The sequence below is a fragment of the Ruditapes philippinarum genome, unplaced genomic scaffold (assembly GCF_026571515.1).
Source record: "Ruditapes philippinarum isolate M1 unplaced genomic scaffold, ASM2657151v2 ctg10851_1_1_1_1, whole genome shotgun sequence".
NCBI lineage: Eukaryota > Metazoa > Mollusca > Bivalvia > Venerida > Veneridae > Ruditapes > Ruditapes philippinarum.
In genome coordinates, this window is record NW_026854503.1 from 18,618 (window position 1) to 34,634 (window position 16,017).

Below are 16,017 nucleotides of genomic sequence, written 5' to 3' on the forward strand. Positions count from 1 at the left end.
TTGCTATTTAGATTTACCACCTATGACCCAAACCAATTAAATAAAATTAACGACTTTTAAGGACCTGATAGAGATTAAAACCAGCTATATAAATAGTGTAGGTATTACAAAAACGAAGATAACATTTATATATGTTGACCTTGTATTTGAACTGTTGTTTTAGATGAGACATTCCCAAAGTCAACTGTATATTCACCCTCGTCGTCTAATGTTACATTCATGATCATCAATTTGTGTGTAGAACCCTTTGCTTGTATAACCTTTCTACCAGACGATTGTAGAAGTTTTCCTTTGTGTCGCCAAACAGGTTTACTCGTAAGCAGGTTCACCTTACACTCTATATCAATGTTTCCATTTTCAATAACCTCAATCTTGACTGGGAAATGAACGACCACACTTAATGCTTCATCTGTTACAGAAGGATGTGATAATGATAAATGAACGAACCAAACTTAATTTTGTAATTTGATATTAAATCTAATATTGCGATTATGTATGAAAAAATTACATACATATAAGTATTGAAAATAAATCGTACATTAAAATGATTTATTGCATGAAGCAAACGTTTTGTCGTTCGCAATGATGTACTCAAAGTAATCCAAAATAATGTTGTCAGAACAAAATTTTCCTTACATGATCTTTGCCGTGAATGTACAAATATTTATGCCCCCAGCCCTTGTAACCAAAGTAACAACCATTATGGAATAGACTCTTACCAATATTCGCCCATGGTGCTATCATACATTTACATTTTATTTAATCTATTGTCATTTTGATTACTTCTAATCAAATGTACTGTTAAATTACAAATATATAAAGTTGATAGACAATCAAACTTAAGTTTAATCTAAAATCTTCGTCCTCTGGTTATAATTTTCATACACTAGGTCTGCTTCCTAGATTGAAAGTTATGAATAGTGCTATGGTAAACTATAGTTATTTCTTAATCTGTTTTAAAGCATTGAAAAAGGACAAACGTATTGTTGTTATAATTCGATTAAAGCATACCTATAACAGTAAGATCAGCTGATGTTGAAATATGGCCACATACACACGTATATTGACCCGTATCTTCCAATGATGCATGGGAAATCGCTAACCAATGATTGCCATTCTTGCTCATGACCATAAGATTGTTTGAAATTTCAACCGGCTTGAAATCTTTCCTCCATTCAACATTTCCATCTGTTGGAAGGTTGAGTTTACAAGTCAAAATAGCTGAATCATTGATGTAGACATATTTGTTCTGAAGTTCTTCAATGAACATTTGGCCTGAAGTATATTGTATTTTGTTTATAAGATTATAATTCAGGTATATCAAGTTATAATCACCCCTGACTTTTTTGGAAATGTTAATTTCCCATAGGTTACTGGGAGTTATTAATACAGTCAATGCAAGTGTACTACGTAAATAAGAAATTTGTTCGGTTACATAGGTAATAGTACTTTTTTTTAGTATAAAATCTGGTCACGTGGTTTATTTTCTAAAACAAAAATGGCAGTCATTGGTTTTTCTCGTTTTTCAACACAAAGGGCCATTACCAGATAGACTATTGAAAGACAGAAATGTTAGTTGTTTGCATCTTGAAAGTTTTTTGCGTCATAATTGTCTTTTGGTTAAACATTGAATAGTAAGAAATAAAATTTAGTTTTCTTAGGAAGTTATTGCATTGGATTTACTATGTGTCAAAATGGAACAAGCAGACGATAAAAGCATGCAAAAAAGATTATTTCACGAATTTAATCAATGAAACAAGACAATTGTGGTAAACAATTGTAGGATACCATCGAAATGGAAATGAAGTAATAGAAAGAGAACCGAAACACGAGGTTATCTGATTTGTACGAGGGGGCGTAGCCCCCGAGTATTAATCAGATTACCGAGTGTTTTGGTGTTCTTTCTCTTTTGTATCATAGTCAAACATAAAAACACGTTCCCTGTTGTCACAATATGAAACTCCGGCAAAAATGAACCAATGAACGAACATCTGAATATGATATTTCTGTCGCTTTCACTTTCTCTGCCGTCACAATATGTACCCCGGCAAAAATGAGCCAATCAATGGCCATGCTCTGGTGTGCGGGTAACTAATACCCTAACACATTTTCAACAGAAAGGTCTCCAAACTATGATACAAGTAATAGAAAGAGCACCGAAACACGAGTCTATCTGATTTGTACGAAGGGGCGTAGCCCCCGAGTATAAATCAGATTGCCGAGTGTTTTGGTGTTCTTTCTCTTTTGTATCATATTCAAACATAAAAACACGTTCCCTGTTGTCACAATTTTAAACCCCGGGAAAAAGTAACCAATGATCGAGCATCTGAATATGATATTTCTGCCGCTTTCCCTTTCTCTGCCGTCAAAATATGTCAACCCCAGCAAAAATGAGCCAATCAACGGGCATGATCTGGAGTGCGGGTAACTGATACCTGCACTCCAGTTACCGCACTGTGCATGTATATGTAGAGGATTTAACTCTGACACTTTTTCAACAGAAAGGTCCCCAAACTATGATACAAACACAGCTTATGTATGTTTATGACTGGTAGATATCTTAAATCATCATATCCTTAAAGAATTAAAGAAAAAAAAACTTTACAACTTCACCTTACAACTTGTACGACAAGAACAATTGTGTTATTGTTACTATTGGTTCAATTTTGTAACAGTTAAATTTAGTTGCACTTTTCAGATTATTGCAGTATTCGTTCGGGGTAATAAATAACAAATGGCTTTGTGAGGAACAGTAAAAATACCATCCATCGTAAAAAACTGTTACCCGAGGCGTTAAACTGCTCGTACCATTATCAAATTGAACACGATCTCATATGTTATGATATACTTTGCATATATCATACAATGTATTACATATCATTTGATTGACCATGTATTGTATCAGTTTCACTTATGTTGAATACAAATTTAGAATATACACACATGAATGCTAATTTAATTTTATATTCGATCCTGGCTATTTAAACAATTATATCGCTATAGCCAAATTGAAAACTTGCATACAAACATGTTCATAAAGTAATGTATTTGCATACAAGATAACCATATGAATAAAATTAAATTCATACTGTAACACAATACTTACCATTGGTCTGGAGCTTTTGGTGGTTCTCTTCGCAAATGATATCATTCTCTGTTACGACATCTACATCAATTGCAATTTTAAGATGAGTTTTGATATCATTTGTCTGTGTTAGTTTGTCTATCTGTGTTTCGCTTAATTTAATTGATTTTGATTCAAATGAAAACATCATACGTTTACAATCAAGATTAGCTTGGTCGTCTATGAGCGTTATCAACTCGAGTAATTGATCGTGCAATAAATGTTGTTTCTCGTTGTAGGTATTGAATGTTAGGGAGGCACATTCGGTGTATTGTTCAATATCTTTCCTCTGATCATATACACATTGAATGGCTTTAACTTCTGGTTCAGTTAGATCAGATTTAAACAAAACTAATATCACAGCACATAATTGAAGAGTGTTCCACGTATCAATGTCGTCATTGACATCTTCTTCTTGAAATATTTGAGGATACTCTGTTTCGTACAGGGTCTTAAAGGCATCTCTATTCTCATTTAGCAAAGTACCAATACTTTTTCCACATGTTTTCTCTTCCTTTTTAATTATGGCCTTTAATGCGATGGGCGAAGCTTGTTCCAGTAATAATATATGACAAAGGTAGTGTTCATGCCCTCTAGTGATATCACAGCTCTTCTGTAACAATGATTAGAAAAGGCTTAGAGGTTTGCTTTCCTATGAATGCATTTCAAAATTCGATTTGATATTTCATTTTGTGCAACCTTGTCTGCTTTTTTACTTGAAAATACCATGACATTCCGTTTGGATAATTCAAAAATCAGCAAAACAAGCATATCAATAAAGTAAAAATAAGTAACAACAAATATTTTGCAACTATATATTATGCGTAATCTATAAAGGAATGTAAATATAAAAATTATGATAAATGATATTACCGATGGTTCCATCTCATACGCTTAAATTCCCATTTGTCTTATCAGGATGATATGTTATTGTCTCTGAAGATAGAACAATCATTAATATTTTATTTCAATAATAACAACAAAAACATTAAAATATATGTATAAATTTAAATATAAGTGTAATTTCTCGAGTTCAATAGTCGAATGTAAGAATTCATTTAATGCTTGTTCCGATTTGTAACAGTTAGTCGAAAATTCGGTATTTATTCATAATGAAACACAGATATTTGTGAAAAACAGTTAAGATGTCATCCCTCGTATCATTTTTAAACCATCAGTATTTCCCGGGAGGATTATATCATATTGTTACAAACTTCTGTCTCATTTTTACAACCGACTTTGGTTTTAAAAAACATTGTCTTGGATATCAAGACTGTTAACTGTTCATACGTATATTTTACAGTTTGTAATATAAAGTGTACATGGTTCTCAGTCCGTCCAATCCTCCTGTTGAAGGAGCTATTGTTGGAAATAGTTGAAGCAAATAACCTATAAAAGTCAGTGAAATGTAACTCCACTACTTTACTGTTAAATCAGCTCAAATAAGGTCACAAAATATTGTATCTTTGATTGAAACTTTTGATATTTATATAATTGCTATACTGAAGATTTTGCTACATATGATTATATTCACAGTGACGTTTCCCGTGAAATTTTCGTTACAGGGCAATGTACTGTGTGTAACTGCAGTTAATTCATCGTCTGTATAGTTCATGTCAATTCTGTATCTTGTATGAAATCTTTCCGTGAAAAATACAGTTTAAATGAAATGAAAGAAAAAAATATTATGAACCTCCAGTAACTAATAATGTTTCTCTTGTTATGAACTTTGTTTTATTTTAAGAGTATTTGTTAATTACATAAGTCAAAGGCCTTAACCCAACCATGCACATAACTATATAAAATTTTCAAAAACAATTTCACTAACTTAACAGTATTCCTTTCTAATTAAAGGATTAGGATTTTTATCTCGTATACTATTTATTCCAGTCACAATGTTTTGAAGTGTTATGGGAACCATAAAGCAGGCCTAAGACTGAACAGCAGGAACTCGTTTTATATAGAACTTCACTACAATATACCTAGCTAGGTAAGTTGGTTTTGCCTTTTATATACAATGTATCGAATTTTAGCTGTTATAATATTATAATATCTTGTGATGTGTGCTGAGCAAATATTTAACAATGCATTTTCGTCAAAAGCACGCCAGATAAACTCTTAATTCTACATATTCGTAACATTCCCCTTTTTGAACATCAAAGTGATTTTAAAGTTTCTCAACAAAACACACACACTTATATTAATTCTTTTGACAGATTTAAAAGGTAGGCAAATTAAAACCGAATATTTGCTTTGAAAATGACAACATAGCTCGTGTGCTATAGGAATCGATGGACCATTTAAAAAAGTGATCTTTAAAATAAGACATATCACATGCCATTTGGTTGCCATTCTACTCATTTATATGCATTGCTAAACTTTAAGTTACAATAAAGATTTTGCTGTTCATATCCAATTTTTTGTAACATAGAGTGATATTTTATTTAATATATACTTGTGATAAAATGAATGTGTTTCCAATGCATTTTGTTGTTTGTTTTACTTTTGCAAATGTTTACTGGAGCAATAAAAGTACCATGGCAGATATTTACTAACTTGCCATTGCAAAATTTAAAAACATTTTATTTGGTTATATCTTGGTTCTATTTCCACCTATCCAGCTTTCATGAAAATAAGTAGTTCTGATTTTCTGCGCAAATGATTGCATACTTATCCAACATTATTTTTGAGCCTGCGGTAGGAAACAGTAATGGCAATTACGAGGGTCATTTAAAAGGTTCTGTCACTGGTCTCAAAATTTTGTAACTATAACGTTTTGTGAGAATGGTGTCTATTTCAAACATTTAAAGTATGTATCCACTACCGAACTACATTTTTGTTATCTTTCTGTCCACTTTCAAAAAGCTGAATAATAATATTATTTTTTTGAAATTGTTGCAGACATTGAAAGATTGCCTTGCTTAAAGAACTCCTGGACGTATTACTTTTACCAGAAGGCATATTTTAAGCCTTGAAAACAGAAACAAGTCGCAGGAAGCATGGGACTGTATGACGAGATTGATAAGGCAATTGAACAAATTCTCCACTGGAATAGAAGAAATTCTTCTCTATACTGATGGTCCTTTTGGTAATACAAGACCTTTTATCTTTTCGAAAACACTGTTATCGACATTATCGACATAATCTGAAAATGGCGATTTTTTTATGTTTTTAGAATATCGTTTGCATATTTAAGGCGGGCGCTGTTACTTTTGCTCCTTTTTGAGCAAATGGGGGTACTTATCTGCAGCCAAACTTCTTTGACCAAACACTCGGTCACGATGACATGAATACATATTTCTTTCTGATAGTTCGGTACAACAAATATATCCTTTACTGACAATCTTGAATCATGTTTTGTTATAACCTTTACAACAGCAGTGCTTGCCATGGTAAACGATGTTGAAGGCCTACCTGAACGGAAGTCATCCTTGACACATCATTTTCTAGATTTTAAAGCTTTGACCCATCCAAATACCATGCGCTTTGAAATGACCAGAGGTCCATGTATGACACACGAATTATTATATATATGCAGCTTTATCAAGTCTAATGCGACATAAAATATAGCTTCAAATTTCAGTATTGTTCTTCATTGTACAAATGGTCAGTAAATTTGTCAGTGAATATGACTGCCATTGAACGCCTCATCTAAGAGCAAAATGTTCTTTAAGATAATATGAGGATAAAACTCGTAATACTATTATGATTATGATGATAGCAACGGCGACGATAATGGTTACGCCAGCAACGTTGATAATGATAATGATGGTGCCTAGATGAGTATAATATATATGATAACGATAGTGATGATTAATTTTCAAAAAATTTAAAAAAATGCTCATGAAGTGATGGGTTAAACAATTTAAGATACTTAACACTTTTCTAAAGCGCGTAAAAATATGGGTTGAATTTGCCAAAATGAGCCTGGCAAAATGAACCCGTTAGCTATTTACATATAAATCACTAATATCAAAATGACTAACAAGGTGCTTGCGACGCAATAAGCCACGCACAGGATCCTGAGAAGGATTATGTTGTTACGGTGAAAGTTTTACAATTAAAATTGTATGAGTGACATTGACTGAAATTCCATGTACACTTAGATGGGCATACTTTCAATTTAACCCGGACGCGGGTCAATATTGATTCAATAAGCATGATTATTATCATATTTGTAGCTCAGAGCATCGTAGTGTCACAAAGTGAGACAAAAATGTGTTTTTCTATGGAAATCTATATAAACCGAGCGATACCCTGGTTGGAGCAAACATTGACCTTAAGGGCATGGTTATCAGTTTTGTAGATGTCCACAGGGCAATGCTACATACAAAATATCTTAACTTCAGCATAGTTTTCATATGAGAGTCTATGTAGATCAAGAGAATACCTGGGGTGGATACCTGGCCAATGGATGAATGACAACGTGCATAACAATAAACGCCGATTCTTTTATTCTCCTTTTTTTGGGGGGGGGGGGGTCGGGCGTATTGAACGGATAAGTAACCTTTTTACACGACATTACTTAGCTGATAAGTGGGGCAAAACATAAGGTAAGGCAAATCTAGGAGTAGAACGGCTTGTCTTGGCAAACACCTATAGATCTTCACAACATTATGTAATTTTCATAACCACCGAACATTGCTGTCAATTTCAGAAAAGCATCAAAAGTTAACTGGACGTTTCAAAATTTAAGTTTACTTATGATGTCAAACTGCCTAACAGGCAAAGGAAAGCCCAGTAAACCAATTAACAAGAACTCGGCAGAATTAAAAATCTTGCAGGCTCGGTTAGATTGGACATTTCCATGGACGGAACTAGAGAGTACAAGCTAAATTCAACGCTGCCTAGAATTGGCTGATGAGAAAATTCAAATATTGATATGTTAAAATTTTTGAAATTTTATTCATCCACCAATGTGTTCACTAAGTGGTTTTAACTCATTGACCCCAGATAGTAAGTGTCCACTTGCCCCCTGATAAGAACTGATAAGCCATCCCCTGTGTATTTTATTGATTTTATCTACACTGTCTCCCTAAGATTAATTGAATGTTGTGATCTATTGGTACACTGTTTATTGGGGTACTTTACTTGAATGGCTATAATTGACAAATTTATGACCCAATTAACAATAAATTTGACACACATGCTGACAATTGAATAAGCCACATGGCGGTATAATTTTTATGTATGAGATATCGGATAAACCCACACAATTAAAGAGGAAAGCAATTAACAGTTATCTTTTTTATTAAATATCAACAATAATTAGTTTTAATTCATTAGAAACATTTAAAAACAGAAAACATTTATACAACATGTTTTTCCACTTGAAGTGTTTATTTCATAGTAAACAATTATTATAATTAAATCCATTATCATTGTAATCCTTGCAAAATATTTCACACCTACACACTTGCAATTATTGTTCAAATTTACACTCTTTCCATTGTACATAGACTTCAAAACAATTGTCTTTTAATTCTTAATAATAATAATAAATTAAAGTTTTTATCTGTTTCAAATAAATGAATTATATATACAAGTTAAAAATAATTTACTCTATTTTATAACAGTCATGCAAATAATTCAGAGAACTATTTTATCAATTTTAATTATTTAGTCAACACTTTCATTTTATATATTTCATTATACTCAGTAACTCACAGTCTTTTGTTTTATAAATCAAATCCTGATTATTTATTTGTTTTTTTTCTGTCTTTTTCTAATAAACATATACACAGATATATACATGACATCTTCCTGTTAGTTTCATAAGATCTCTGTGATAACCTTGAAAACAATCAATGCACAGATGCACTCCACAATGTTTACACATATTTATTATTTCCTTTCTTATTTTATTTTTTGAACAGTGTCTACAACGACCACGTTTTTTAGTTTTAGCAGGAAAATGCCCTGCATTCACAGTTGTCAGTGCATCTGTTTCATTTTCGATATAATCAACGATAAGTTGCTTGGCGAGAGCCTAACGAAATTCTGCCATTGTGCGTATTTTGTTTTTTCCCGTTTTTTTCTGGTGTTGTTGTGATTCTTTCATTATAATGAAAACATTTGTCACTGCGACATCGAAAAAGATCCAAAAGAGATACAGCCACCACTTCTTGGATGTACGGTACGTGCTGTACTCTGTCCTAAGTTGGTCTGCGTGGTCGACTCCATTCATATTGTTATTGTATTCGGGAATAATGACAGGGGCTTCAATTTGTTTTGTTTTTTCGTAATACCGAACTTGTTCAACTTACTGGATTTTCAGCTGTGGACAAGGTAAATATATGTTTTTTTTGTCCTTCCAGACACATGCAGTCAGTTTCCCTTTTTAAGCCATATTAAAATCACCTTTATTTTTCATTGATTTAATCCTTGTGATAAAGGAAATCCTTTCCTATTAGATCTTACAGTTCCTCTTGCATATATTCCTTTCTCCAAAAGTTCTTCAAATAAGGTGGGCTTGTAAAATAATTATCCATGACCATATGATTATGTCCCCATATTTCTCTTGTCATATCCTTGACAACACGCAATCCAAGCCCAACCTCTACACCACCCCTTTCACGTCCAGTATAAATTTGGTATTCATTTGTGTAACCATTCACAGGATCAGCTCTCATTGAAACTTTCATTCCATACATAGTTGGCTTTGCTGGTAAATATTGTCTAAATGCTATGCAACCACGAAATTATGGCTTCTTCATCTACACTGACATTTTGATGAGGGTTATAATTTCCAAGACATTTTTCTAGAACAGTTGTCAAGATAGGGCGCACTAGGTGAAGTTTGTCATGTCCTTCTTGGTCTCTAACTGGATTTTTAGATCTATCATTTGCGTGGATGTACTGGTCTTGTCGAAACGATCTCTTTTCATTATCCGCCTTATGCCGAGGTTACCAAACAGACAATCCTTCGACCAGTACCAGGCCATCTGCGGAAGCTAAAATGATAAAAATATATTATTTTCATTATTCATTAAATAATTAATTATTCTGAATAAAATTTTAATTCAAATGCACTTCATTTATATTAAGAATCAAGTGTTTAAAACTCATTTATGATAAATAATTCATAATATGAATATTCCGGGCCCATTGTATTACTACTTTCATGTTGTATCATATATGTGCAACCTATATCTATATCAATTTTACTGTTTCAACGGGAACTTTATAATTATATATTCAAATTTTGAATTTATTTAAGGAATATTTATCTTTTTATCAAATTTATAAATAAATCTAGATCGTTATAAAATAATCCTATACTACATACCTGTAGAATGCTCATGAACACCCTGATGCCTAGCCAGGCTTTTAATTCATGTAGGGTAACAGACCGCCATACTGGATCTGGCTTCACCTGTTGCTTTTGTCTTGCATACAAAATAGTTTGAGCCACCAACCACTCCAATCAAAGTTAATGGGAAGAACAGAAGAAAGAAGTCAATTTCAAGTTTGTCCCCTGGTAACTGTGTAGTGGGCCAATGTGTGTGTCCAGTAATCATTTGTTTAGGGATATGAGAACGGTCATTTACTTTCCACCTTTGTTGATCCGAATTCAAATTTGATCTGCTTTCATCATCACCCGAATTATTTTCTTAGTCTGAACTATCATTTTCTGAACTACTTTCTGATGTCAAATTTAGACTTATATCACTATCAGAATCCAATGGAGTATCCTCCACATCGGTCTCAAACTTAAGCTCAAATACTGACCGCCGATTTTCGTCGTTTTCGATGATTTTCTAACTCAAATTACTGTTACAACCATTCAAGTTACATTTTTTCCTTCTCTTCCGTGATTATCCGTTTTTCTTCTCTAAATATAACCCGATTCCTGAATTGCTAATATTTAAATATTCTCGGGGAATACCTTGAAAACAACCAATGATTTACAACGATACAACGTGGCGCGCGGGAAGTAAAGCTAGTCTTATCAAGCCGCATATACGCAGCACGCAGGACAGGTATAAAGTCGATACCGATAGTCGATATCGTGGCGTGCGGTATAGGAAGAGGCATTATCGTGGCGTCAGGGGTCAATGAGTTAATAGACTGGTATTAAGAGGAATTCAGATTGTGTTATGGTAAATTTTTTAAGCTTTAATCATCCACCAATGTGTTCACAAAGGGTTTTCATAGGCTGGTATTAAGAGCAATTTAAAATTGTGATATAGTAAATTGTTGAACCTTTAATCATCAACAGTGTTTTTCATAGCCTAGTATTTATCATAAGACTGGCAATAATTCTGAGATGCCCCCACACGATCATATCTGTAAAGGCTCAATTGTTACTCGTTCTGGTAGGAAATAGTCAGAAACAAAGTTTGTATCGACAAAAGCAAGACTATTCTGACATATAACATAAGGTGGAGGAAGGAAGATCCATTTATTGGTCAGAGGGTTGATAAATTCAAACAAAAGCGGAAGAAAGGAGATCACATGGAACATTAATCATGCATAACACCGCAAAAAGGAAGTTTCTAAAAAATCTCCAAATTGAGGCGGACTATGTCTATGGCAAAAGTCAGGGTAACACTTAGGGGTCAAATAACAAAATAAATCATTCATTTATTTGCGAATATAAATATAACTTCGAGGATTTTAAAATTGTGAGCCCGCTTGTGGTGAGGTCGACTTAATCGCCTTTTCACTTTTGGCGGTTTGATGTATATGCGTTCGTCTAGATTTGTCCAGTCTATATCTTGCTCATTCTTTGAAGATTACAAAATTGTTTGATAAAAATGTTCACCATAATGGGGTGTTAAATCACTTTTTACTTAGTGGCTACTTATATAATATTAATTTTCTCATTCTGTATATTGTTTATTAAGTTATTATTTATTATTACCTCTGACAATTTAGGCAATGTTAATTTCCCATAGGCCGCCATTCTTTTCCAGATTCAGCCTGTTATTTCGATGTGTAAAACGAAGGGGCATCACAAGAATGAATATTGAAAGGCAGACATTAATGATGTTTGCAACTAGTTTAAATTGTCTGTTGGTCGAATCGTTGAATAGTGAAATATTAGGTAAATATTCGTTTCTTCGGAAGTTAGTGCGTGTCAGACGATTAAAACATGCATAAAAATATATTTTAACGAATTAAACCGGTGACTCATGAAAAGGTGTGGTAGACAGATGTAGGATACCATCGTTATTTCATATAATTATGCATCTTGTGAAAAACTATGAAAAGTGTATTATGGATACAAGAGGATCAGATTTCACAGATCATAGCCGTAAAAAATGGGTTTGTGTTTGGTTTAAAAATGAAACACAGCTTATTACATTAGATAAATATCTAAAAATAGTTTTGTCGTCGGCCTAAAAAAAGCATTCTACATTTTCATTAACCATTTTAATAGTACCGGTATTGTTGTAAATCTCATCAAATACTGTTCATAAATTAGGATTTTAAATGGAAAACCCCACGGTAACACTAAAGTTCGTATACGAATGAAGACTATTATCAGCTCGTGTATGCGCCACGTCACAGTGTTATAGTTGCTATCCGGAACACAACAAATATAAGATTTTCCTTTAACCGTTTTAGCTTTACGATGCACTAGGCCTGGGGTTCAGAAAAAATAATCATCTCATAAAAAAGGTTAAGTTTGTAAGAAAACATCCGTTACAATGTGGAATTATACTGTAAAATTAGGACTGCTACTACAGTCATGATTGTTGATTTATTCTTGATTTACGAATGATCTGTAGGCGGAGTTTCTTATGCAAACAGAAATTGTACTTCCGTATTTGCCACAATGAGGTTGCACATCTTTAAGCTCATAAAACTCATTTGGTTGTCTGAACTCTTAAATGCAGTCTGGTGGTCTTATTATGTATTTCAAACCATTTGATAAATTACATGTTTCAAAGAAACATTATCATAGTCAAGATATCAATAATATGTGATGCACTACTACTTTAAAAAAATGAAAGTGAATTTCATGATAAAAAGACCTTTTTAATACGCCGTCCGTTGCTATGCGTACATTACCAATCATTTGATATTATGGAATCCACGGGACACGATTCAGAACTGTTCCCTATTTAGGGGAGATTATGTGTAAGCGGCCGGATCGGTAGAGCGGCTGTACGGTAATCCGAGGCTGCCGGGTTCGAGTCCAGGTCAGGCTGCACATTTGTCTCACCCTGTGATATTTAATTACCAACACACTGCTGCTCAAATAAAACAGTCGTCTGATGATACTATAAGCCATCGTTGACAATGTGAATTTTCAAACTGGGAAATGTCGAACAAATGGACACATGACCGGTTGATTTTACGGCCAGTTAACAGACAGACAGACAGGTATACATATATTTTTATTCACACAAGAACATGTGTACAATTTTAAGATTTTCTAATATAATGCATAATTATAAAACATTTATTTTCCAGCAGTTAACATTCAACTTTTACGCAATTATACCTTTTTATGTAAACAAGTTTGTTTTCTAGGGTGTGAATTCAGATACTCTTCATTCTTAAAGATTAAACAGTAACGTTTGATCTTTATAGGAAAAATGAATAGCCTCCCTGGTGAAGGATGGCCTCAATTATTTCTTAACGTTACCTTTTCAAATATTTTGTATGTATGTTTCAAGATTATTTCTTGACACATATTCATGTCAGTAGGACATCGTTGCTAACCTTGTTATTCCATGTATTCATTGAGCTTCCATGAAATCATCCATCATCATCGGTGTTGATATACGAAACGGCTAATTATGGATGAAAACCTCGAATGTCTCACCGTGCATTATTTCACAAGCTTTGAGATCTGGTCGATACTTGAAATAAATATTTTCAAATCTCATCATACCCGAATGTTTGTATGTACAGAAAGATAATTTTAGAATGCTGAAAGCATTCAAAATAAAACAGCTCTTTTTTCAGTTTTTTTTTCTTTAGTAACATGATGGACGTTCAATTGACATTTCTGCCAAGCCGAATTTTTTAAGGGTAGGCACATTCATGTCAATCAGTAATGATAATGTATTTTTATCAATAGTTACATATCAGCTGTCTGATTTCTTGTTTGAACATCAAATTATCTTGCGCCCCAGTCAGATATGACACATTTACAAATGAGCTTTATCGGCGTGCTATCAACTGAGTACTTAACATTATATTACTTTTCAACATGTACATTACATTACTTTCTGAACCTGTACATAAGATAACATCGGAATATGCACAATCAAATTTTAATATTATCTATAAATATATCTATATACGCTGTCTATATAATGTTGTCATATAAGAATATCAATATATTGCGTTTGCCTTTGTTTTCATTAAAAGTATTTTAAATTGATTTTTTATACTATGTCAGGGCTGCAATTGAACTAACACTTTCACAATTTTATTGTTACATTTATAAGCTTATGAAAAATTATATAAAAGTTTGCTTGATGAATGTGTGCCTTGAGAAATTGCAATAAGCAGAGTTATAAGCGATTCTTAATTTAAACATAATTACGCCATGCTATTTATTGACATCAATTGAAGTTCATTTGAATAGTTAAAAAGACGTTATTTGTATCCACCCTTGACATACTGTTAGATAAAAAAATGAAGTTACTTATAAATTTGAAAAACAAAAGGCTAGATCTAATAGTATTTTGTTCGCAAATTAATTGCCTGTGGAGTAACCTAAATAAAAGACATACAAGTATAGCATCATAGTATTTTTTAGTATTTTAAGAATGAATTAGGCTATCCGGTAGTGGTATTGGTGTGAAAAAGATGCCGTTGGTAGGGAAAATGACAAAAAAATGCACGTTTAAAATTAGCCATTTTTACAATAATACTTTATATTTTCTATTATAAACAGTATAAAAACTAAAAAAGGGTGAACAAAAAAGATTCTTACCCCTTATAAATATCTCGCGTCCTACAGTTGATTTTTATCACTATACTGTACCACCCCCTTTATTTAATAATCAGTAAAGTTATCAATTTACGGAAAAACACGGAGATAACCGAAACTACAAATGAAATGAAATGTTAGCAAATTATGGCTTGTCAAAGATTGACAGTATCTAGACTATTGTATGCCCTGATAAGTTTCAAAAACTTTCAAGTAATTTTGAATTATTGTAAGATAAAGAAGAAAACGTCTCGCTTTAGAATAATAGACAATATTGACATTCATCTTCATAAGTAGAAAATGTCTAACGTTTGTAATAACATTCGATAATTTCAACTTAAGTAAATATTTCTAATTTAATTGGACCATAGTGTGTGAAAAAAAGAGAAGAAAAAAACTTATATGAAAACTTTTAGAATATTGTTTCGCTTATGTACATGCATAATTAATAAGACATTTTCTTGTTGTACGTTAACAGATAGGAAAAAGCTATTTAATAGCTATCAGTAACTTCCAATAGACTGTCTCGGGAGCAACCAAGGACTTCTTAAGCAATCACTGATGTTCCGTAGTAACCAGTGACTTCCGAAGCAATCGTTGGCGTCCCAAAGCTATTAATGACTTTCCATAGCAACCATTTATATAGCATAGTAATTATTAATTTTGTACATGGCTGCCAGTGACTTCCATGGCAATCGTTATCTAAAATATCAATTGACCTTTCATATCAACCATTGATTTAAATGGCAATCATTGGAGTTTCCATGGTAACCATTGACTTTTCATTGCAACCAATGACCTTCCTTTCCTAATAACCATTGCCTTTCAATGACAACTAGTGAATTCCATATCATCAAGACAAACATTATATAGTTATGTCTTTCTAAATGTGTTTGTCTTTCTTTTTTACTCACACATTCACTTCTGTTAATTGGGTTGTTAGTCAGTTCATGACTGTTAAAATCATGTCTCCAGTCGTTACTGATTATGCCTT

At 32.8% G+C, this 16,017-nt stretch overlaps 1 protein-coding gene across 1 annotated transcript in view; it reads right to left on the reverse strand.

The window, feature by feature from the left end:
- LOC132740288 (uncharacterized) overlaps positions 1 to 15,089 on the reverse strand; it is a 32,193-nt gene extending 17,104 nt beyond the window's left edge. Inside the window, exons 1-6 of the mRNA XM_060728168.1 lie at positions 15,027 to 15,089; positions 13,802 to 13,941; positions 3,998 to 4,060; positions 3,107 to 3,737; positions 1,012 to 1,275; positions 140 to 409 (exon numbers count right to left, since the gene is read on the reverse strand). Of these exons, the coding sequence (XP_060584151.1) occupies positions 140 to 409; positions 1,012 to 1,275; positions 3,107 to 3,737; positions 3,998 to 4,009 (1,177 nt within the window). The 5' untranslated portion in view covers positions 4,010 to 4,060; positions 13,802 to 13,941; positions 15,027 to 15,089. The remainder of the gene's footprint in view (positions 1 to 139; positions 410 to 1,011; positions 1,276 to 3,106; positions 3,738 to 3,997; positions 4,061 to 13,801; positions 13,942 to 15,026) is intronic.
- Between the last annotated feature and the right edge of the window lie 928 nt (positions 15,090 to 16,017).